The 25,527-nt window shown below is 37.6% G+C and overlaps 2 protein-coding genes across 5 annotated transcripts; one reads left to right on the top strand and one right to left on the bottom strand.

Moving 5' to 3' along the window:
• Window positions 1–13,771, top strand: LOC112559496 (transmembrane protein 232-like). The gene is given in 17 exon segments (XM_025230797.1): window positions 1–204; window positions 861–1,021; window positions 2,816–2,927; window positions 3,200–3,305; window positions 3,538–3,695; window positions 3,844–3,943; window positions 4,335–4,510; window positions 4,817–5,025; window positions 5,420–5,568; window positions 6,174–6,505; window positions 7,098–7,340; window positions 8,049–8,286; window positions 8,865–9,020; window positions 9,023–9,048; window positions 9,441–9,655; window positions 10,471–10,564; window positions 11,085–13,771. Coding segments are annotated over 16 exon segments (2,598 nt in total). The 5' UTR covers window positions 1–204; window positions 861–884; the 3' UTR covers window positions 11,232–13,771.
• Window positions 13,772–14,237: 466 nt separating this feature from the next.
• LOC112559497 lies at window positions 14,238–25,030 on the bottom strand. Of its 4 annotated transcripts, XM_025230798.1 has the most exons (7): window positions 24,884–25,025; window positions 24,519–24,645; window positions 20,414–20,593; window positions 19,375–19,476; window positions 16,787–17,012; window positions 15,934–16,089; window positions 14,238–15,111 (listed from the first exon to the last, which is right to left on the bottom strand). In XM_025230798.1, the coding sequence occupies exons 3-7, from the start codon at window positions 20,575–20,577 to the stop codon at window positions 14,833–14,835; spliced, it is 927 nt and encodes a 308-aa protein (XP_025086583.1). In that variant the 5' UTR covers window positions 20,578–20,593; window positions 24,519–24,645; window positions 24,884–25,025; the 3' UTR covers window positions 14,238–14,832. The 4 variants fall into 4 exon arrangements, with proteins under 4 accessions (XP_025086583.1, XP_025086585.1, XP_025086586.1 ...); XM_025230800.1 differs by lacking the exon at window positions 24,519–24,645 and having other exon boundaries at window positions 24,884–25,030; XM_025230801.1 differs by lacking the exon at window positions 24,884–25,025 and having other exon boundaries at window positions 24,607–24,822.
• Window positions 25,031–25,527: the final 497 nt, after the last annotated feature.

Below are 25,527 nucleotides of genomic sequence, written 5' to 3'. Positions count from 1 at the left end.
TGACTATTACAATAATTCTGGCTACTTTAACTTTTCTTACTATTTTAAATAAAATTCCAATCTTTAATAGACACATGCGTTTAAAACTGCTTTGCGTCATTTGTTGAATGAGTATATTTGTTCCTTTAATAATCCACCAGTCATTTAAATTTACATCGCGCCATAGCAACAATATGGAGTCCATTTGAAGTAATGGTGATTATGGTGTGTGCAAATTTTCTGTTCTTATCTCTGTTCAAATATTGCGGAAAATACTTTGCCATATTTTTATGCTTCCTCTGTGTGATATGACTTTAGATCTATTAAATAGTGAATGTAGCTATCTACAGCAATCGAGGAGGTCACATAAACTAACAATAATAAAAGCATGACCTCACGTCTTACTCGGTATATATCTATACTAGAAACAACCTAAAAAAATTAATAAAAAAGATTTAGGAGTGTGACTATGCGCTTTACAAATTTTACATTTACTATTACTATTATTATTATTATATTATGAAATTATATTCAGGGTCAATGCTACAAAAGATATCTTTTGTAAGCGTGTAAAAAGAGTGCAACACGGAGACATAATTAAACAAATTACTCGGTTCTGCAAAAGCTTGGGAAAAAATGATTAAAAGTATTTAAAATTTATGAACCCATCACTTTTTCTGGTTTGCTGCTTCTGATCGGCCTTACACACATCAACATAAACACACACAAACCACTACTCAGTATAGGTACCCGATCCATGGTTTTAAGAGACTACAATTAATATTCTTGAGTTTTGGAATACTTGTTGATTATTTCATACAGTGAATAGTAAGCATTTCAATCAGATTTAAAAGTTGACAAATAAGAAATTTGCTGTACAGGTGTAGGAATGCAAGCATCTCATCATGCCCATCACAAAGATTCCAGTGGTGCACAAATTTGGCATCATTTCACAAAGTCAGCGCATAGAGCTACAAGAGAGACTACTCCAACAGAGTTATGAACTGAGCCTCAAGAGTAAAAAGGTTCAAATTTCACAGAGGTGTGTAAGCCAGTGAACTAAAGTATTGATAACATGATATATATGTCCCTTTACCTCACAGGATGAACAAGCAGGTCTGTGTTTTTATGTTTCTTCCATGATCTGTTCTGGTTTTATCATCATCAACCTGTAAATCTACATCCTCCTTTAGGCAATGACAGTGATTAACTTTATTAATCCAATGAGCAATTTAAACATGACAAATATGCTCAGTTACTAAAAAGTTATAATGACAAGGTAAAAAATATGAGCAAATGACACAAAAAAACAAACGTAGTTGTACTCGTTAAATTGTTGGCCTGTTTTTGCAGGGTGTCCAGAGTAGTTGATAGTCTTCCTTGACAAAACTCTTGTCTTGCTGCTGCCATTCCACCTGGTCTTGCACAGGCTGAGGAGCTTGATGCCGTAGTTTTTCATTTCCTGGGCTTCCTGAGCTGATTTCCCTCTCCCGGCAAGCTGACTTCCCAAAGGTTTTCGCCAACACACGTTTAGGCCCTTCTGAAGAGGGATCTTCCTGTCCAGGCTTTCATTGTGCTTATATTGCATTTGCAGTTTCTGCAGCATGGGTTGTTTTACAGGGTAGGGTTGCTAGCCCCACTCCCCACTCCTTCATCTGGGCATGGGACCGGCAGGTTACCCAGAGGGTTTCCAGGCAGAGTTGCTTCTACTGACTGGATATCACAATGTTTACCTGAATTTAAAACAGTCGAACTTCTATAAGTCGAAGCTTCAAGGGATCGATTAAAAAAATCAAGTTATGGAAGGTTCGAGTTATGGAAGGTCATCCAAAAAAGAAAATTGTTTTCACTGTAGACGTTTAATTTTAACCAAATGTTCATTTCTTATCATTCTTTTAAAGACATTCTGGCATCCTGCAGAGATGGATTTGCACTTATTGCACATGTTTCCTATACAGAAAAGAGAATATGGGACCACAGGGTCAATGGGGGAGGAGTACGTGATTTTACACATTCCAACATATTTTCAAATGGTTTCAGCTTGGTGACCGGCTTAAAATTATTAACTAAATTTGAGTCTCAAAGCTAGAAAGAGACTGATTTCTGATTTAGATCCTCTTCGTGCTGGATTGTCTATAGCTTTCTACCTTTTTCGTTTTTGAATAGACAGATGAGATCGACTCATTGGCCTATAGTCTCCATGTCCTTCCACTTTGCTTGGTGTCCGTGATTTATAATGTTCACTTCAACACCTGCTGTGCAGGCAGTGCCATTGCATTGATCTTCATGTTTTGACAGCATTCTCTGCATTGTTTTAGACTATTTAGTTCCCTTTAGGCTTTTGATTTCAACTTTCTTCTTTAATTCTTCTTCAACTGATGCCACGACAGTTTGTTTGTAAAAATCCTTACTGTGATTAACATTATATCATCACTAATCATATGTTTTAACATTTTAATGCAATTTCTCTTCATTATTGATTGATCTGTTCTCAACAAAAGGCTGTATGATCTATAAATCTAAACTGTGACCCATCAATATAATATCTTGGTGTAAGAACAGGTTTTATCTTCAGAACAACAAGTCTGGCATTCAATTTACTTATTTATACTTATAGTGTGTTCTTGTGTTAAATTGCCATGAGTTTGCCAGTAGGGCTGGGATATAGCACAATATGTTAACTTTATTATTATTGTATGTATATATATACACATGTGGTTCCAAGCTTAACATTATGTCAACATTATTGAAAAGCTGTAGATTTTACCTGTTTGATTGTGTATTTATTTTTTAGGAAGATATTTGAAGTCACAGAGATTGTTTAATTTTGTTTTAGAAATCCATTTGAAGTCACAGAGGAATTCATTCAACAATACAATAATGCACCAAACCTGGAAGAAAAAGAACACTGTGAGGAAATAGGAAGAAAAATGCTTGAAAGAGCAAAGGTATCTATTTCTTCAGACTTGATCATTTCTAAACTCTGTAATTTAAATTTTAAAATAACCGATTGAAAGTAATTATTCATAAAATTGTGTCAATGTGGGATTAGTAAAACAAAAGCAATATCTATAACACAAGAATCTAAGGTTATGGTTTATAAATACTGACATCGGTTAGCCAAAGTTGGATTTATGCTTGAGTAATCTGCAAATGACTGAAATCTAACTAAAGTTATTCGTATTAAAATTATTTTTCTGGGTGACTCCGCCAACCCTAGAGAAGAGCAGGAATACGAAACTGTGGAATGGGTGATCATGTGAATTTGCCAATGGCTTGGACAGAACTTGCAATGTTGGCACAATGCAAAGGACAGATGGAGGAAGGTGGGCTACTCTCTTCTCATTCTCTTTAGTTGGCATTATTAAGCATAGTACTATAAGCATTTGAGTAGACAACTATGAGTAAGAAGCAACACATTTCCATTAGTTATGGTTGATAAAATGTCTGTCACCTGTCTTAATAGTTTATTAATTAAGGTATACATTCCATAGTAACAGTAAGCTGCATTTTTTTTTTTTAAATTTAGAATTCCTTTCCTACTGCCTATTTTTACAGAATGCCTGGATGTTCTGATAGCATCTTTGGACATATCACCTCTTGGCAAGTATCAAATCCCAGCACTTTTCTTTCTGGCTGAAATCATGCTTTACTGGCTCAGAACAGAGGCATTTTACCAGCAATACCTCCGCACAAGTGAAATTAAATTGTTAAAGGTACCAATAATTTTTTTAATATTATTATAGTCTCTTTCACTTTGTCTTTGTTTCGTGCATGTATTATCTCAGCAATTCTATATCATCCCTTAAAGAAATTCTTTTTAATGTTAAGTAATTATGAAGGCATTTATTTTTTGATATGCAGATGGGTCAGTTGGTATTCCAGCGTCTTTTTTATCATCACATGGTTGGTCAACTGCAGGGCCATTCTGATTTCAAGAATAGACTGTTTATGTACACAGATGGTGAGAATTTTTGTGGTATCTTTTTTTTCCAAGTTATATTTGGTACATGTTGCAATCATAAGCTGAGTACTTTGATTACCGAACTAGTTTGGTAGAGTGTTGTCATGAGGGTCTTCATTTATTGTGAAAATGTTTCTATTAAAAAAATGATGATTGATTTTTGCTTTCCTTTTAAAACTCTGTTCAGCTGTATTTCTTTAGCTTTACTTTGACTTGATCATGAGTAGATCCAGTGTTTATGGCTTTTTTGACTGCATAGGTGGCTGAGGGAATATTCTGGCAATCTTTAGAAATTTCTTTTTTTACCTGCTCAGATAGAACCTATCAAATATAAATGATTAATGTTTGGAAAATGTAAATAATGTGTGATAATTTATCTTGAATTTTATAGGTCTTGCAGGATTCCAGCACATCTACGACCCTTACCCAAATGCTCTTCTTTCTTTGCGGTTTATCATCGAAGTGTCAAAAATCATCCTTGCGGATGCAGTTATTGACGCTGGCGAGGTGAAAGAAGCAGACAACTTACACAACATACCTAAGTACAATGAAGATAAAGTTAACTTGGTACGTAATTTTAAGAAATGATAAAAAAAGACAGATTTGTAACATTTGTTTTTATGATGAGACCCTCATGGTAGAGGCCATAGCTGCACATGACAAACTTTTTTTAATACTGGAGAATAATAAATTTCACATTAAAACATATCCAACATTTCTTAACATTTTCATGTCTTACAATATCATGGAAGTATTTTCATGGTTGTCTGCTTGGCAGATTCGGGTAGTATAAAATTTTATTCACAAAGAGTTATAGGGGAAAAGTTTCTAAACAGAATTTATTCGTTCGATAATTCATTTATCTTTCTATAGGAAACCAAAGAGATGGACAAGAAAGAGACGAAAAACAAAGAAGTCTTTGCAGCTCACAGTGGTGCCATCAGTAGTAGTGTCCATGATTTGTCACCAACTCTCTGGCATGCTCTTGATTTGTGGAGGTGCATTAATTCCATTAGTGGAGGAATCCAGGATGCACTCAAGGCACTGGCAAAATGTGGTCTTGGGCTGGCTAATGAGAGCTGGTAATGTTATAGTATTTGCTTCTGTTTAAAGAAAGCTGTGAGAATTTGGCTTTATTGCATTGATTTTCTTCCTATGGAAGGTTAGACAAAATTATGTTTACACCTATACGGTAGAAACCATTTATTCACAAAACATGCATCATATTTGCAAGATTATTTACAAGACATTCTTAAACTGTTTACCATCATGTTCAACATATAAAAACCAGTGAGCAACAGCACCAATTAAAGCCTGGACAAGCATTTCATGGGAAATAGATGATACCGCAGTCTGTATTAGTGTTGACATTATTTTGACCAACCCTTTATTTGAAATGGTCTTAGGGGTGGTTATCAAAATTTTGCAGTCATGAGACAGCTTAGATACAGATAGGATCCTTTTGTCTCATTGAAGGGTGGATGGCGTAATTGCTCTCAACATTTTGGCTGACTCAGCCAGGAGCAGCATAGCCGCCATGAAGGTACTCCACAACCTGGCAAAGGGAGTGTGGGCCACAGACCACCTTCTCACACCACATCTTGGCAGTCACTACGGCCATTCAGGTAAAGATCATGGCACCTACAAACATGCTCTGGAGTTATAAAAAGAAATGTTTCCTATCTTGTTTATATATAATTGCTTATTTATAAATTCTTGTCATCAGTTGAGTAATCTGCAAATTGCTAAAATCTAAGTTATTCCTTTCATCAATTCTGACATACTAAAATGCCAGGTTCAGTAGGGCGTGAACATCTGCTGCCGAACAACATGAGGACTTGCATTTATTTCTAAATTTTGCATTCAACAACTATCTACTGTTGAAATTTCATTTGTCAGGATTGAGCTAACATTAAAACTGGAGATTTCTATCATGCTTCTGTACAATTTCTTTGTCATATACTTGTTTAATACATCTCATAATAACTGACTTCTTATTAATATTTAAACAATTGTTTCTTTTTCAAACTTAAGAATTGTCTTACTTCCATAGAAAAAAATTCACTTAGTTTAAAATATTAATTCCTAAGAAAATGATGGCTTAGTTCACCATGCAGTGTTACAAGGGGTTCGAAAAAGCAAAATTTGCGTATGTATGATTCTAGTTTAGAAACTATCAGCAGTCAGATCAAGGGTAGAAATGATTGCACACTTTTACTTTTAACTGCAGGCACTTTCAGTAGTAATGGCATCAATGATATGGTGATACAGAAACAACTCAGTTCCCAGGACAGTTTTTTCAGCTTCAAGCCTTCTCTTAGTGACATATATGAACACAGCAAGGAAGGGGATCAAGGCAGGAAGTTTGGGTTGTTGACATCGGCAACAAGATCACAATCAGTCACAACCAGCAGCTGTTCCAGAAGCTCACCAACCAGCAAGCAAGGTACTTCAGCATCTCAGACAGGGGATGAGAATTCCTCTGAGACTCTGGGATCACCTTATGCCAAAGATATTCCTTTGAAGGAATCATCTGAACACAGACCAACAAAGTCATGTGAGGTAGGAAGTTTCATAGAAATTGACTCATTTTTATGGCATTTTGCTACAGATAATTTTGTTATCAAATGGACACTGTTTCTTCTTTGTTAATATTTTTTTAAAGATTTAGATAGTCCACTTAATTTTTTGTCACTGCTTTTGAGTAGTGTGGTGTTAGCCATTATCTTGGGGCATTTTGTTGTGAGTTTGGTACCTGCTTTCCCTATTACTTTTCCTCCATAGCCTATAACACACATGGAACATGGAAAATCAATAATTATGCTAGCTGAAGCATTTTCAAACACATCTTTTTCAAAATTCTCTTAGAAAACAGGACAACTCATTCCTTTTGGATTTACAAAAAAGTGCATGTTTAGGGTGGTTTTAGGAGGTAATAAATTATTCTTTCTTATTTGATACATTTTTCATGTCCATCATTCTTTTAGTCTAATAGTTCTTTCAAAACATATTTTAATAAAGCTATTTCATATGTTTCAAGCTCATTACCTCAAGATCACCCTTGTGTCTCAAATAAGTTAATGGTTTGATGTATTGTTTCTTCCTTATTTTCTTTAAGCTTTTCTTAACATAAATTGTTAGTTTTTACTTGCAGGTGTCTTTTGATGAAACTACTCCTGAGCTTCAGCATGGTGATGGCAAGAATAAAAAGTCTGGACCTTTCAAAAAATATCTACACACAGCAAATTTTTTCCAACAGCTGTCCACTGACTCAGGGCAGCGCAGTACTAGAAGTGACACAGCTGTAGGCACTGGTACTAGACCTGAAGTTGGCTCTGAATTTTTTACCAACAGAGGGTCTAATGCTAGTTCTGTACCAACATTTACCAACATTCCAGTAAGTGAATCAATGGCATGTTGCCACTGTTTGGGTCAAAGTTCTTTACTAACAAGGGTTTAATGCTCGTTTTGCCCTAACATTTTCCAAAAATCTGGGTGCATTTAAGTGCAAACTAACAAGTGCCAGTCATAATAATAGTGAAAATCTTGTAACTATGTAACTATATAACTGGGTGTCATGGGTTCAGATTTCAACTCTCTCAGATTCCTCTCTAGATGTGACACTTGTTCACAAGGCTTGACGTCACTGCTTTTTTTTTTTCCCACTTTGTATGTGTGCGTGTGTGTGTGTGTATGAATGATAATGACTAACTTTATAAGGTGTACTTGAAGCCTGCTGATAGCAAGTGCTTGTGTGCCTTCAGTATATTCATGTTTGCCTATGTAAAGTACCTTGAGTCTACTTTCCGTGGTGGGGCAAAGCACTGTACAAATGAAATATCATTGTTGCTAGTAGGGATAGTAAGGGTAATAGAATTATAACTGAAACAATGACTAAGTTAATGCTTTTTTTACACTCACTTAGATCATTAGTTACATAAGTTGAAAAAAGGTGACCATGTTAGTCCAAGAAATTAACAAGTTCTTTATGTTGTCCTGTTGCAGTGACATGCTTACTTCATAACTATAATACTAACAGTATTCAAAGGATCATTGCTGGCATAATAAATCAGTTTCATTTTATCTCAGAAAGTACAGTTTTCAGTTGACAGATTTGCCTGGTATTAATGGCTGGAACTGGGAGGTGGCCTTTACGTACGCTGATATGCTAGCCAATATTTGCATTCATGGGAGATCAGCTAGTATCCAGAAGATGGCATTAGTTGGCATTCACAAAGAAATGCTAGATCCTTACCATCATCAGGTGACCACAGACCAAGTGCCCAGCGCAGGCCTTTTAAACCTGGCAACATTCCATGTTGTCAGTGAAGCACACGATGGGGGTGAGCTTGCTGTTCACTTTGTGTGCAGTTCGTTTTTTTTCCCTTGGAGACCAGATTTTATTTTCCTGTTGATTAAATTATGGTCCTGCTTACTGTTTCATTCAGTTTGTCTTGCCTTGAATTTTCGTACATTTTATTTGTTTGTTTCAAAAACTAATTCCTACCTGAGAATTATTTTCAGCATGTTGGGGTAAGGTCATTACTTGATACTGTTTCAAATAATATGAGGAAAAAAACTCCTGTAAAACTACATTTTGAAAAAAAGTTGAAACATCATCTCCGATGGCACAAAAGTAGACTCACTTTTATGATAAAACATTAACATTAGAAATTAAAGTTTAGAGCTCTATAAGTGTTTAGTGTTGGCTATAGCTTTCAATGGTGTCAGAAATTATGTACACAATTTTGATTAGCGCTTGTGTACTTTAGGTACTTGTATATTCGATTTCATGTTTGACTTGGATATTTTTAATATTAACCCATAATTTTGTACAAAGGATCTTCTAAAAGTTCCTCTTGAGGTGTGGAACTCAAACGCATGAGGTGCATTGTCATGTTGTTATTGTACATATTTTCAGAAGGATTGAATGATTGGAGCTGGCGGGTCCGTTTTGGAGCCATCCAGGCTTTGGTAAAAGTTGTTAATTGCCTCCAGGGAGACAAATCAAAGGAGGGTCTACGAACAACTGCATGGAATGCACTGCTGCGTGTTAATACTATGGAGAAGGATAGTCGTGTTTGGAGGCACTTCAAGTTGGGCAGGTGAAGTGTCAAAACTGAAAAATACAGTATCTGCTCCTCATACTTTTAGTACTGCTACAAGCTTTCTTAATACTCACAAATCTGCCAAGAATTCTTGCTAGAACTGTCTACAAACTGCCTTTTACAATAATAACAGTAAGAAGAAAATTTGTAAGCAAATGTCTTTGTGTGGAAGTGCACTCTGTGTGCTGCACACAAAAGACTACAAATAAAGTGACAGTTAACCATGGAAGAAACAAGCATCAGCAAACCAATGACACATGGTAAACATTAATTAAGTGAATTATATTTGAATGTATTGCTGCAAATAACTTTATGAACCCCAAATGCAAGAAACTTATGCTATTAATATGTCAGTACTTTGACTCATTATCTTTCACTGCATGTAACAGGTTCATACAAACCTTGAGAAGCTCCTGGGAAAAGAAGCCACAGAAAATTACACCTCCATAGGATCTAGAATCGGTGCAGGTCTCTCAGTGATATACCTGCCCCCTCTTCCACCACCTATAGACTTGTCTGCGCCAAAAGCTAGACATCAGAAAGCTGCTAAGAAGCAGCTGCACCACAGACCCTCTCATAAACAATCTCTACGCACTTCACTGAAGTAAGTTGTAGCTTGTAACAATTCAGAAAACTGGTTATCCAATAAAATATGAAATGTACTGACCCTCTGGCACTTTTTATGTCCAAACTCTTTTACATGAATTGATCTTCAACAAAATATGACCTTTGATTGGTGTAAAAAATGCATAATTTTTTGCTTTAGTTCCTCTGGAGTGTAACCCATTTTTAAATAGTTAAACAATGTAAGACTGGTCTACATTAGTTGGTATAGCCTCAGGGTACATTATTTTGTCAGTTCTTGTACACATGAACATTTGTCATGTGTTCATTATGTAGCATTAAGATCACTCAAAGTCATGATAAAGCAATGTATAATGGGTTCAAATTTTCCATATTAAGCCAAATATCATTTTATGAAAAAGATTAAAAATAAGGTAATCGCCAACTTGAAAAAAAATTCTTTGATAACAATCAAAATGTAGCTGTATAGGACTTGGTTCTGTGCTGCAAGCTCCAAGGACCTGCGAATTAGTGGACACACAATACTGCTTGAAGTATGAGAGCAATCAAGAATATATATGGGCCAGAAATCTGTAGACAGCATGATCTAAGTGACTGATAATAAACTAACTCAAAACAAGGCTTGAGAGTTAAAGTCAGGATGTTTATAAACTTCATATAAACATTATCACCTCAGTTTCAAAAAGGATTCTATGCATTTGATTAATGTTGAATGAATTCTGTTTTTTTAAATCATTTAACATAGAAGAAAATGGATACGATTGTAAAGGTTGGTGATGGAAGAAAAAGGGGGTAAGAGAAGTAGATGTGTATTAAAGTATGTGTTTGATGCAGACAAGAGCTGGACTTGGCCTCTACTTTACAACAGCCACCTGTGAATTACAACACGCGCACCAGTTTTGACCTTCGCCGAATTGTTGAGGACCAGGTTTGTGTCATGCCTTGTTTTGCTTTTTATTTATAAAAAAACATTGTTTTTGACTTTCATATATAGAGGGAAAGTGTTGATCTACATCTTGTAGATAATTTTTATTGGCACTGGATAAAATTAATGAAGAAGTATAGAAAAACTGTTTAGTATAGAAAGAACAGTAGGAAGGGAGGCAAAGGATATTGGAACCACATGGGCCCAACTGAGGAGGGCTGCGAGGTGTTGTTGCGGCCCTATGCACCTTGAGGAGTAACAAGGACTAAACTAAAATTAACTAGGTGAAGCTTTTGTGTAGATAACATCTTATCAATATATATGCAAGCTTAATTCATGTGCAGTAAGACAAAATATTTCATTGCTTTAACCTCTACCGTTTCACTTCATTAAATATCACTTGGATATATCCTCTTTCTTCTCATTGTCATCTATTTTTGCTTCTTTTAGTTACACTGTGGAATTGTTTTGACATATATACACACATGTGGTTATATAAGTGTTGCGCTGCTGCTGTTTGCAGTGGCGGAAGGAAATGCAAAAGAATCTGGAGGATGAGGAAGAAGAAAGGAGAAAAAAACTGGAGGTTAAGCAGAAAGACCAGGAAGGGCTTCAGAGACTTACAGAATTGAACAGAGCACAAAAACTGTTGAGCCTTGAGAGAAAGTGATTCTGTTTTTGAAAGTTGATGAAAGATTGATACCACACTACTTTTTAGCTTATTTTTAAAACAAGAATGCAGCCTTGGTTTTCCACTGCTGTTTAAGAAGATTTTAAGAGAAAGTATTTTGATACTGTACAAAACATTTTGGACTGGGAGGCTGTAAGTTGTCTTACAATTTAACATGTTATATTTCATCAGCAATATCCTTCTTTCTTGATGCGGGATTAGATCATGCTCATGAAAAAGATAGCGAACTGGATGGTGCAGATGTCAAAGAATTTTTTAGAACAGGAGGGGGTAAAAAATCTTATATGAACAGAAGTAGGAACATTCTAAATGGCAGTGACCATCCTTTACAAGGAGAAACTAAAAATTTACCAAGGACAGTGACTATGTAAAATTATCAGTAGAGACAACTACACAAAGACCCCAAAAGGGATATGAAATGATAAGAAATCATGTTTCTTTGATGTTGGAGAAATGTTGTATGTTGCTTAGTAACTAGCAAAGGAAAGTCTGTTTAATAAGCATGATGTACAGACACAACATTATCAACACAATTTCTCCTTCCAAATTATATATATATATTTACATGACTTTTTTGCTCAAGAGAGATATTTTCTTTTTAAATTAGTCTGTGATAGTCCTATTGCTAACCATTCTTACTAAGACACTTTAAAGAAATATATTTTTCAGGAAGTGCTGCTTCTTACAAACTGTGTTTTGTGATTGTGTGTTTGAGGGATGGATGGGTGAGGGTACTGGAATGGGCTGAGGGAGAAGAGAAAGACTAAAAGTGGTAAGCCTTGGTTTTGATTTTAAAGAATAAAAAACATGAATTCTAAAAATGTCTCATATATTCACTCTTGGCATATTCAAAATTCTCATATTATCACAATACATTTACATCTTATCATGCGTGTAGTTAATTTTTTAAACTATGTTTCCATTGTGTAATTAATTTCTTTCCTATCGAGCTGGTGTGCTAGTGGTGGTAAAGGAATGGAAGATTGGGTACGGGTTGCAAGAAGGGCTTTGAAGGGAATGAGTGTTATGTGGGATAGATGAGGTATGGTGGCCGGGCTACCCTCCGCAAAACCACGAGAGCCCCATAACAATTCTGCTTCCAGCCTCCTCCTCCTCTCAGCCCATGAAATTGCTGGCTGAGTCTATATTTGGTTGTGACATAATAATAATAATAAATGTATTATTTATATAGCGAATAATCACGCTTATAAAGGAGCATGCTCTCAGCATACAAGACCAGTAGGAGATATGGACAAAATATTATAAGGACAGAAAAAAGAAACAACTATGCAGACATTATTAGAGACAAACATATCGTAGACACAAAAAGAAATTAGGTAACAAACAGTAAGAATGGAGAGTCTCATAAATATGAAAAACGTTTAACCTTTAAGCTTATAAAAATGCAAATTCTTGTCAGGTTTGACTTCTAACTAGATATTGCTTGCATATATTTCAAAACCATTTTCCTCGTTTTGTTTTTTTTTACACCAGTACACAGTTAAGTCACAGCTAGCATTATCACAACATTTCATAATGCCATGTAAATTTGATACACTTATACACTGTTAACCTACATTTTCTCATTTTCATAGACAAGTTTATTAGGTTTTTTAAGTGGTTTTTATTTTTTCCACGGTTATTCTGACTAAATTTCTCTACATTTTTCTCTTGTGGTCCTCCTCACTCTGTTGATTTGGAAACGTGCTCTACCTCATCGGCCGAGCAAAGGCTAGGCGTATTGCTACATGCTGCGACTTGTAGATGCAGACATTCTAAATGGCAGTGGCCATCCTTTACAAGGAGAAACTCACAATTATCAGGAGACAATCATACAAAGAGCCAAGAAGGGATGACAAATGTTAGGAAATCATGTTTGTTTGATGTAGGAGGCATGTAGTATGTAGCAATGTAACTAACAAAGAATGCCAGATGCAACATTATAAACTATTTATCTATCTATTCCTTTTCGTGCATCAGGTTGCACATAAGGTCTCAACCAAAGTCCGCCCCCGATGTCGATCGGCTGAAACCCGCTCCAGGTGACCCCATATCCAGCCGTTTCCTTTCATCTCTCTTTCCACGTTTCTTTTCCAAAACATTATAAACACATCTTGCAAATTATCTGTTATATATTTGTAATATTTTCTCAAGAGAGATATTTTCTTTTTATCAAGTCCTATTGTTAATAATTCTTAAAAGGACATTTTAAAGCCTTTATTTTTCAGAAAGTACTGCTTCCCACAAACTCTGTTTTGTGGTTGTGTGTTTGAAAGATGGGGGGAGGGGGAGATTAGTGTTTTACGCCCAGCAACTAAAGCTATATCACAGCAAGGCAGCCAGCCTTGTAAACAGATAGTAAATGCAGAGAAAGAACAATGTGCACGAGACAAGAGCTGAACCCAGGACAGCCAACCCTCACTGGTGACAGACACTAATTGTTGTGCCCCTTGAATGGGCTGATGGAGGAGAGAAAGACTTTGGCTTTCCTTTTAAAGAATGAACATTCTAAAATAAAAACATCTAGGATTTTTACTGTTGGCATGTTTCAAATGCTCAAAGATTTTTATATTGAGGACCTGTTCAGTTTTAGTTTAACTTCTGCAAAATAAAGCCGACTGAGAGAATAGGACTGAAAACAAAATTTGAATGAAGTAGTACTCATATAAAGCATTTTTGTGAATATGTAAGGTCCCGGAGCTAGTTTCCAGAAGCCAACAGCGAACAGGTTAAGGCATGGTGGTTATTATCTGAGTATATTAAATTCATTTTTGAGAAATGCATTTATTTTATTTTTTTGTCGTTGCCACTTGTAGGGATGCTTTGCACAACATGAAGACATTTCTAATTCTTTATCAAGAGTTGATTTTAGGGAATGTATGATTAAGAGATTTAAAAAAAAAAAAAAGAGTACAGGATACAGTTTCTAATATGATTACAAGTGAACTATAACAATAATATGCTTAAAGACAAATAAGAATGCACTTTTAGGTTACTGACAGTTTATCGAATTTGTAAAATGAATATTCAGAATAAAGGATATATTTGAAAACCCTGCAGTAAACTAAATCTACAACCATACAGAGTTTAACCCACAGGTATATGAGATTTCGATTTTGAGACAAATGTAAGTAGTGATTAATTAAAGGTTACCACGACATAATTGTCAATACCAAATATTCTCCGGTGATGGTACTGTTGAAGGTTTTTTTTTTTTGGAAAGAAATAATTTGGATACAGTAAAACATACACACTATATAGCTGGTCAAACTACCCTTGTCCACCCAGTAATGGGTAGCTTAATGATAAGGGTAAGTAAAAGATGGTGAAAAAAGGTTATATTGTGCCTTCTTTAGAAGTCTGCATGCTGCACACTGACAAGCTGAACCACTTAAAGTTTGCTATTCGGCTACTGTTTTCATTTTTTACCTTTACACACCCAGTACCACAAAGTACGGTTTCCATCACTGAATTAAAAAAAAGTGGTTCATGAGCAGAATGCCCATTCGGCAAGGGGAAAGAGCTGAAGACACAACTGTTAAATCCGAGCCCAAGACTGTAGATAATTACTTGTCAGCTGTCAGACCTGCGCCAAGTACTTGTTGTCGGACTGCACGTCGTTGTCGTCTCCGTCCGATACCGACAAAGGAAAGGTCTTGATGTCCACCTTCTGGTCGGACCAGGCGACACACACACTGGTGCCTCTGGTCAGCAGCTGCAGCTTGCTGGACGACTGACCTTTGCCCTCCTGGTCAATGGTGGTTTGCATCAGGGTGTGTACCAGTGGACTCTCGTGTTCTTTCAGCGCTCCACCCTCTTGCTCGCTTTTGAAGGCTTCTTCAAAGTCCTCAACTTTGACCTGCATGACAGGCAAGTTTTTGGATGTCTTATGTTCACTTTATTTGAAAATAAAAACACGATTTACTTTGGAGTACTACAGATCTGCTTTTGTTTTCTGGTAATTATAGAAGAGTTCGAGTTTGATCACAGAGACTAAGGAGAATGATGTGGCCCAGACAATATATGACACACCATCTTGGTAGCTGACACTAGGTCGAGAAGACAGCTGTTCCGTAATGCATTGGCTGTCCTGATATTCTTACCTCTATTTCTAATAAGCTTAAGGAAGCAGTGATTCAGGCTCCGCATCTGAGGATGTCATGACCTTTAAAAATATATCATTCAGAAACCTCTATGGAACCCCTGGGGGCGATACGTGCTTATAACGAAGTGGTCATTTTTTTTAAAGTTTCTTATACCAGCTTACATTGCTTATCAGGGGAAGCCACAAGTAAAAGGTTGAGAACCGATGGTTTATATGTTTGTGGCTGTTGTCATAGTACAGTAAAACCGCGTGTAAGACTCACTAAAAACCACCAAAATCGGGTTGTAACTGAGAGGGGTTGTCGTGGGGAAATCAACCAGTCTGCAAGCCATGACTTCAAACATCTATAATCGCTCTTAAAAGACATATCATAATGCATTTTTGTCGTTTTCATTTTCACTTGATCATGCTTTTTCTGCTTCTATTTGACTTCACTGATCAGATGATTAGTGGAACTAACATCAGGTAAGAGCAATGGATCAGTATATATATATGTCTCAAGGTAGAAGAGAAAAAAATTGTTTAATCTATCGTTCATTGCTGCAATTAGTAAAGTTTGCAAGAGATTTAATATACCTCAAATGCTAAAGTGTTGTCTGACCGCCGCTTGAAGAAGACTGGCAGTACTCCAGTGGGCAAGGTCAAGGTCGTGCGCACCTCGAAGTCGATGATGTAACAGGTCTCACGTGCCAGCAGCTGAGCATGCGCTCGCCACGACGGCATCACCTCAACCTGCCGATCAACCAGCATCTTCATTACCATCCGGTGATGACAAAAGCAGTCTCGACCTAATATAAGACTAGAGTTAGTGAAGGCCGGGCTTCATGTTTAACTTACTGATTTTATTGAATTTATTAATTTTTTAAAAATAGATTTATACGTTCTTCTTAATCCTGCTTGCCTACCCCTCATCCACATAGCGTTAAAAACAACCAAAGTTTAAAAATCAGAGTCAGGGGTTCCAGCTCGTATAGTGTTTTATTACCAAGGTTAAAGACTAAGGAGTACTCTGTAGTGAAGACAGCATGAGACGCCATCTTGGTAGTTTGGACTAAACAAACTTATTCTAAAAAGAATGTTCTATCTTGCTACATATGGTCAGCTTGATTTTTTATGACTTCAAACGTGGGGATTTTGCCTATGTTAAAATAAATAAATAAAAAGGACACTCGTACATACATTCAGTCAGCATACTAATATATTTGGGAGAACTGATCTACCAAGATGTTATCTGATAACATCACGACCTTTTCAAAATGCGTCATGGTGAACCCTCTACTCAGGAATTACTGATTTATGCACTGAAACAAGTGAAATATGAAATTCATTTTATTGTCTCTATAGATTTTAGAATCTGTTCATGCTCACCACACACACACACAGAGGGACACAGTTGACCACACATGACTAATTATTTCTTTGGCAGTACCTGAGAGTTAACTTCCCATTCGAGAATCTCTTTGATGACGTTGCCCTTCACCTTGGAGATCTTGAGACTCGTGTCACGACCTGCTCGCAAATGGAGGAACTTGTTTGGGATGTTAAGGCTAACATCCACAGCGTTGGCGATGGTGTAACACTCGGACAGCTCACAGGCAACCCACGTAGTCGTTTGTCGGTTGCCTCGGAACGTGTGTGACTGTTTTGTATCCGACCTGACAAAGACGACTGAAAATGCTAACATATCTGACCAAGTACGTGGCAGAAAACACTTCGTTAGACTAATCAAGATGGCTTTTAATACTTGCTGAGATTTATGATGCATGATGGTCTAAAATACTTGCAGAGACCTAAACAAGATGGTGAAAGTACATGAAATAAAGAGTTAACCCAAAATGCCAAAAATGCTTGCAGTGACATAACCAAGAAGAGAATTAATTTGCCAAGTGAACTAGGAACATGTCTTAATGATGGCCGTCACGAAAACCACCAATGACACACTTGCACACGCCAGTAGCTGTACACCTAAAGCTAAAAAAAAGCTTGTTTGTTTTTGGGGTTTTTTTTGTTTGTTTGTTTAAAGAAACTGGTCGTTAGAAAAAAGAAAAAAAAGCGAAAGTGTTTTCGTGTGTGAATGTTGACATGTCTGTCTCAAAGGTCCATTGAATATCTACATCAATGGAAGCTAAAAGCATTTTTATTCGAAACTCCTGCATCTCTGACTTTCAGCTAAAAAGTATATGAAAGGATCCTGGGGATATCGTGTGACGGTGGAACTAAGAAGGGTGGAGGAGCGAGTCACAAAAGCAGCTGAGAATGCTGTCGAAGACAGCAGCTGACAATACATTTTTATGCTTTCTTCAAGCTTTGTCAGTCAAGCATGAAGCTGGTCGATTCCAAAGCTAACCACAATGTTTTGACTTGAATAGGGAACACGCTGAAAATCGATGTGTTTGACACAAGCGTTTCCCTGTCCTGCAAATAGCAAAACATTTACAGCGATGTGAAATTTTTCCCTTTCAGTAATATCTGGATTCGGCTCCTTTGAGAGACTTTTGATATTGAGACATAAAAGGTTTTCATGAAGGACTTGGTTGAAATAAGGATGAAAAGATCACTATCTATAAGACACATTTACAGAACATTGCCATAGGGGTAAAATATGGGGGAGATGGGGACATGACTTTTCATGTAAATAAATTATGTTCTTTAGACGCAAGACAAAGAGTAGATGTCACACAAATCGATCAACTTTGATTGGAATTTAAAGTTTGGTTTCAGGATCCACTTTCGTGCAGTGCTCATCTACAAGCACTGGTCTGAAACTAAAGATCCTGCGAGAGGATAACTTGAAGTCATCACACGAAGCCTTGTTATTACAAGCAGGATGGCACATGAACATAATGACACCTGACTACTAAGAAGTGAAATAAAAAAAAAAAAGCAGTTTAAGACAACAAAACCAGCTTTGATAGCTTATTAAAAAAATTACGAAACAACATTAGCACAACATAAAAATAATACCGAGACTATCTCCGCAAGAGTACAAATATGGCGGCTAGTCGACTCAGAAATCAGCAAGCCAGGGTCTGTTCACGAGTTTCAAATCAGTGCCAGCTAGCAACAACCATCAGAGATCTTTCATCGTCTTCATCCTTGATCTTCTTTTTTTGACAGGAGTGCTGCGATTTTATGGCAAAATACTCATTTCCAGATACGAGATCTCAACCCAAGGGCTTAAGGTCGTGTTGTGGTGTACTTTATTAGTAAAAAGCGATTTATTTAGTATCACTGCGCTACAGGGAAGTCTTCTTCGTCCTTTTTATGCTGTTCTTTATTCCAGTCTCATATGTAATACTGGCAAGGTCACCCGACTTTGTCCGGGTTGATTTCTGCTGCTAACTGTTCCAGCTGTGATATTATTTGTTGTCAACTTTTGATCGATTGCTTCGTTTTAGTCAATATATAACTTATAGCGCCGGTGAGGTGAAACGATGAAATACTACTCATGATATCCCTTCTCTAGCTGACAGGTTGACAGCTTATGTTCAACAACAGGAACACGAAGTTTCCAGTGATGAGGGAGATAAAAATTGATGTGGTGCCATCCACCAAGCACCCAAGTATCCCACTCGCGTTCTGTCTCTCTACATCTTTCACTTTCTCCCTGCAGCTGTCGTTTACTTGCTCCGTTCTTTCTCCCTATCTTTTTTCATCGGTACAGTCTCAAATTACCAGAGTTAGTGTGTTCTGCAATATCTTCTGTGTAGTATTTTTTCACTTAGATCAGTCGGAAACACCTATGAACGGATAAAATAAACATGCTCCGGATCAACTATACCAGCCATGAAGCATGACCGACTCATAATCGATAGAAATATGTCCACCACATTGGACGATTAGCGGTTAAACAGTGTGGATCTGCGTAGGTTTCAAGGGCCACCCACCTGCCGCAGTCACACGTTGCTGCATTCTTTTTTTATTGAAAGATTCAATAAAGATACCCCTTGTAAATCTACAAGTTGTTCACAGTACTACCTTTTACGTGGCAACGATTATCCGAGTGGATCTACTCACCTGTTCTCGAAGTCACATGCATGCAGCGGTACCCATCGTGTTCCGGTTTTGATGGTGCCGAAGTCGGTGTGAAATGTTCGCTCATCTGGTCTAAACTCAAACCTGGGAACCAATCAAACCGATCACCGTTCATTAATATAGTTAATATAGGGAAGTGGACACCTGCGAGCTGTCGGCATTTTGAATATTATGTAAATAGACCTTGCCTGTATAATGACTGCATGTTATTTTTGAGGAGAGAGGCTTTTACTGCTGATGGGAAATCATCACAGGCAGGTCCTTGGCACGCTATTTACGCGGAGTATTTTCCATAACACATTATTTCCAAAAGAGAGAGAGAGTGAATACAGTGAATAGAGTTCAGGATGTACGTGATACGCATCTTCAGGCAACTTTGAAAAAAATAAAACCGTATTTGCAGTATCCACAACGTTAGGTTTCTAAAGACCGTTCTTCGTGGACACATATTGACAAATGTTTAGCAAAGTGCTTACATAACGGTTACATAAACACATTGCCAAACTTAATCAAACATTCGTCTATATTTGTCCGGGTGACAACAACTCTCATCCGGGACCGCAGACCGAAGTATTCTATCAGAATACCCAACAACGAGTCACGAGAGTAGTAAATCAACATAAAATTTGTCGATGTGGACACGGCACTCTGAAAGTTTTTTTTTTTTTAAAGTTTATTTATTATTGCTTTCCCTTTTGAGTTTTCCAAAGTGTCGAAACTTTCCAGTACCGAGACAGACGGACCGATAACGTACTCTTTGGAAACAAAAACTGTGACATGATTATGAAAAAAGAACTGTGACATGATTATGAAAAAGAACTGTGACATGATTATTAAACAGAACTGTGACATGAATGCAGTGAAACAGACGTTGAGTAAATGAGGAAAATAGGAAAAGACTTTTCCAATGACGGAGACATGCAGAGATACTTCTGTAGGTCCGTGCTTTGAATGGCGGTGTGTCAGTGTTTAATTGTGTATAAAGGCTACAACGTGTGACGATACGAGGGCGCTGACCTACTTTGAAGTGTGATGATCAAAGGTCAAGGCTGTCCAGTCAATTTCACAGTTGTAGTCGTTTTCGTCCAAAAGAAGACGGCGGAGGAAGTTGGACCGTTTCCGCAGCAAGCCCCAGGCGTGACGTCGAATCACTTCGTCTAACTCTAGCACCGTTGCCTTCGTCATCCTGCTGCCAAAGTTTCTGAAAAACAAAATTCACTCTCAGTTTGTTTCACCCCATCAGGCACGTAGGAACACATCAACATATTAAGAAATTATGAACGCAGAGATGATCGTAATGTCAATAATTAATTGTTGTGTGTCGTCGTGCATGTATGTGTGGGTGGAAGGGTGAGGTGAGAGAGAGAAAGAAAGAAATGGAAATGTTCAGAGTTTTGAGCGCCTGTACAATAATTATTGGATGTGGAAGCAGTTAATAGCTGCACGACAAATGACAAGGTGTGATTTGTTCTACCTGCGCTAAATAATGGCGGACCGTTATACGAGACACTCGACAAGAAAGAGCTTGGTGTGTAAAGGCTCTAAACAGGTGCACCTGGTACCTGATTTATGTTCATTAGACGTGGGTGAGAAAAAAATCCAATTTCCGCTGACTCTAACGACCTACTCTGACAACCGTTGGCCAGATCCTGATAATCATCTCTGTTTTGCAAGGCTAAACCCATGCATCATATCGTAATATTATAGTTTTAGCTTTTTAGGCATCATGTGTTTGAGGAAAGCGGGACTTCTGTTCAGTATGTTCCTCTGTCAAGGTTCCCCTACTTTTTTTTACCATATTAATGATGTGGTTTAAGAAGTACCTAAAGAAGATAGACTAAATGCATGAAATGTTTACAATCTCTCTCCAAAGCTCACCCTCCCTCCACACACACACCATACAGACACTGCTGTAAAATATAGCAGTAGTACTTCTCATTTATTTAGGTCTGTCATAAGACTTCTTTTTACTTGAGTACCTGTTACATATTACACAATGCCAAACATCTCGACCAAAAAAAAAAGACCTTTAGAATGCCATAAGCTTTAGAGACAATAAAGAAATGCATCTAAGAAACAGAATAGAAGGAAAAGAAACATATATCCCTTTTTACGAAAACAGACACTAAAAATGAAAAACTGCTATAAAAACTTACAAAATGCAGAGAAGATAACACTTTTGGAAAGTCTTCAATGAACTAGCCTATACATGTATATATACAAACCAGTTCCACACATCTAACATCTTAATGTCTCTCATTATGCTGCTGTTGCAAACAGCTTCAAATGTCAAGTCGAGAGAAACTGCCAGGACAAACTATAAGGTCTTGGTAATTTATAATTGCTCAGACTTTCCGTAACATTCTCCCTGTGTGTGTGTGGGTGGGAGAAAGAGAGAGACTTCAAACATCGGTAAGAAAATTTTACTTATAAACTCTCAGTGCCCGGCGTGGCAGAGCGTTTGACATAGACATGTATCTGTACCTTGAAACTCCTACTTTGCTACCATCCAAAAAAATAAATAAATAAAATAATCAAAAATTATCCCCATGTACAAATCCGGAGAGGGAATTAAACTATCGATTAATCTTTCACCGCTGAAAAAATCCATCGAAAAACACATTCACAACCATCTTCAAGGACATCTCAAACATTACATAAAATCAGGTATAGACCATAATGATGATGATGATGACGATGATGAAGATGAATGTTATTGTGACTTTAAAGGTTTTCATGTGATAGATCTGCACATAAGAAAACTGGACTATACAAGGTAATTAGCAGATGTAACACATTTTCAATTTCTAATAGAAAAAGTCGCAATAATCAGTGAAATATCTTATTCTTGGTCTGCTACAAAACTCTCTTTTAGACCCATTCTCTTATCAGTCTATATTATCATTCTCTTGATGAAACACTTTTCCAATACTCATTCGAGAAAGCTTTTTTCAACACATCTCACATTCTTCCGGACGTAAGTGTTCAACGGAACTGACCATAGTTTTCTTGTTTACTAGTTCCTTCTAAGTTGATCGTACATTCTTCTTACAAAAGAATTGTACGTTCATCATACAAAAACTGTCCACATTTGTCTTATGACTAATTCTGTACTTACTCTTTGGAGCTCCAGAACACTTTTACAGACGCCACTGTTGGGCTGTTGTTTACGGTGAGTAACTCACTTAAAGTAACGAATACTTAGCGAAGACCTGTCCTTGTTCACCATTGCAATGGCGTTGGGAGCAAAAGCACAAACGTTGACACTATCAGTCTGTCTGTTGACATTTTCCTATTTCCATCCACGGCAACAAGCGTGAGCGAGAAATGAGGGTCATTAAGACTAATACAGTGGTTCAGTAATTTGGCAAGTTTGACCTATTATTTGTACAGTAAACCCCGTCTGGCAGTCGAAGCCTCTGCAGCTGTTTGTTGTTTTAGTGTTGTTTGTTTGATCATCATCTGAATGGAATGGCGAGAAAACTTCTGTCAGTCAAAATCACATGATACCGGTAGGGCAGGGTGGCGTGATGCTGTATTTACGATTAATAGAACTTTTTAATTTTATGCTGAGCTGCACACTATTTATTAGGGAGATAATAGAAATGTATTCATGTTGTAACTCATGTCTACCGCAGTAATGGGTTCTTTGTTGTTGATTACTACATTCCCAGATACTCAACTGATGCTGAGCCCAATATGGTCACAGGTGTTGTGCTGAAGTGCTTAGCAAATAAACGGTATGTGGTTTAGACAAGCGGCCTAGTTTTGTTAAAAACACTGTGAGAAAGAAAACATGTGGGCATGTGTTCTGGGTCCACCTGTTCTATCTACCTGCATTATCGTTCTTGCTACATTATCGTTCTTTACACGCAGTCCTCCTACATCCTCCTCCTCCCTTTTCTCCTCCTACAAGTGATCTGCTTCTTTCAGTTAACACATGCACAATTCTAGAGTCCGTTTCTGTTCGATTTAATAAAATGATGTCGTTACTTTATTTTGAATTCAGCCTGCAAAGTGCTTGCATCAATCGTTATTTTTACCATGCGTTTGTTACCTTGTGTGCGTGCGTTCCTAAGCTCGCATGCGTGTATACATGCATGTGTGTATATGTACGCACTTGCATATTTATTTGTATCTGTGTATGTGCGTGTGTGAAAGAGAGAAAAGGGGGTAGAGTGGAGAGTTTTCGCTTCTGCTTTTCCTGAAAAATACAAAATGACTGCCTTGATAACTTTAATTTATGTATGTCAATGCTAGACATAAACAATTCCCTGTCGTAAACGTCACACCCATTTTGCAAAATGTCTTTACTGCTTGACTGGTGCATTTATAGGCGACCTTTTTCGCGAGCATGATCCGGCTTTGCAAGCCGAACTTAAAGGTCTAGTGAAGTGCAACATTTTTTATCCTAATGACTGGGTAAAGCTCAGTGCAAGATTCTGTTTCCCAAATATGGCAGCATGCTTCTCTTCTATTCTCAAAGTTACCAACACACACACACACAGACATCAGGACTGAACATTGATACGTTTAGGTTATCAAAGGTTCAGCCAATGGAAGATGTGGGATTTTAATATGCGACAATAACATACTTATGATGTTAACTAGGTGTATTTGTGTACTACCGTGTTGTCGACCTCTTTCAGTGTCTTGTAGACGTTTGTAGGGAGTACTTTGGGGACGAAGGGTGTTGTTCACCCAGCTTTGGGCTAAATATTATCTTGCTCTATGCTTTATCCTGACATTAGGAAAGAAAATTCACCTCAGTAGAGCTTTAACACGAACCTATACAGATTTACAGGCTTCCGTCACTGTTCGAGACATACAATACAACGTTGCCACCATTATTCCACATCATGATTCTGTTGATTCAATACTACGCTGCAATCAATATTTTCATGGCCTTTTATTTTTTTTTCATGCATTTCGACCATCAATATTAGACTGAATTTTACCGCTGTTATGGTTTAATGCTTCATATGGTTATCCCCTGTCCTGAATATGCATTAGGATGTGCTTAATAAGTAAAATAAAACGGAGCACACTAACCTAACCTGGCATAGTCGTAATAGTGGGACATTCTGTATTGAGATGCACAGGAAGATGCTGCAGGAGGTACTCACCGTCAAACAGACGCAATATTTCAACACGAGTAGAGGGTCAAGGGAGGCAACTGGGCGAATGAAGGAAACGGAAACGAATGACACTTGCCGTTATCTGGAGCAGGTCTGTATACGATGGGCGTCTAGACTGTGAACGAAATATAGTAATTAAAAGTCGAACCCCAGGGATAAACCACGCATGAAAGGGCAGTCAGCACATCTCGGTCGTCGTGGGTGTATACACGCATGCGCATAAAGCACAGAGCACAAACGCTAATGTGGCGTCCCTAGCTCGCACTAACGGACGCACACACACACAACCGTTCCTATGGTGGAACATATATATGCACACGTATAAAAGATGCAAAACCCAAAATGCTACTCACGTATGGAGTCGTACTGGAGCATGCACGCGCCCACGCTTGCGTGTTCATGCGTGTGGGTGTTTCGTGTCGCCAGATGTCGCCATCGTAGCCTGGTGATCAAGTTAAAAGCTACAAGAAACGTACACAAGACAAAGCACGTGAAACGCAAGGTGAATCGAATTTTAGTTTGTTCAGCATGTAGGGAGCAGGACTGTGGCAACAGGTGACTGGGTGTGTAAAAACCAACGATAGCGGGGCTTTGTCTTTGGAAAATAGTCACCTTCCCATCAGCTATTAACACAATAGGAAACAGAGAACAAAATGATAACTACCAATAATTAACCACGTACACTTTTATTCCGACTAGCAGAGTACTTTATATGACATTAACATCAGCACATCACATGACAGCATCAGTGGCATCAGTACTTTTATTGACATCAACATCGGTGCCATCAGTACATGGCATGAACATCAGTGGCACCGGGAAAGAAAGGTCACAGATCAAAACTGGGAACTGGCTTCAATGAGTACACACTGGATATATTACTACAAGTAGTCCTCAATTACCATAATTTAACATACATGCTGAAGGAAACAAATATGTGCTTGCGTGAGCGAGTACAGGGGATACAACACAAGTCTGACGCCAACCAGCATTTAAT

Source organism: Pomacea canaliculata, linkage group LG3 (genome assembly GCF_003073045.1).
Source record: "Pomacea canaliculata isolate SZHN2017 linkage group LG3, ASM307304v1, whole genome shotgun sequence".
NCBI lineage: Eukaryota > Metazoa > Mollusca > Gastropoda > Architaenioglossa > Ampullariidae > Pomacea > Pomacea canaliculata.
This window is presented reverse-complemented; position numbering and strand designations above follow the sequence as displayed.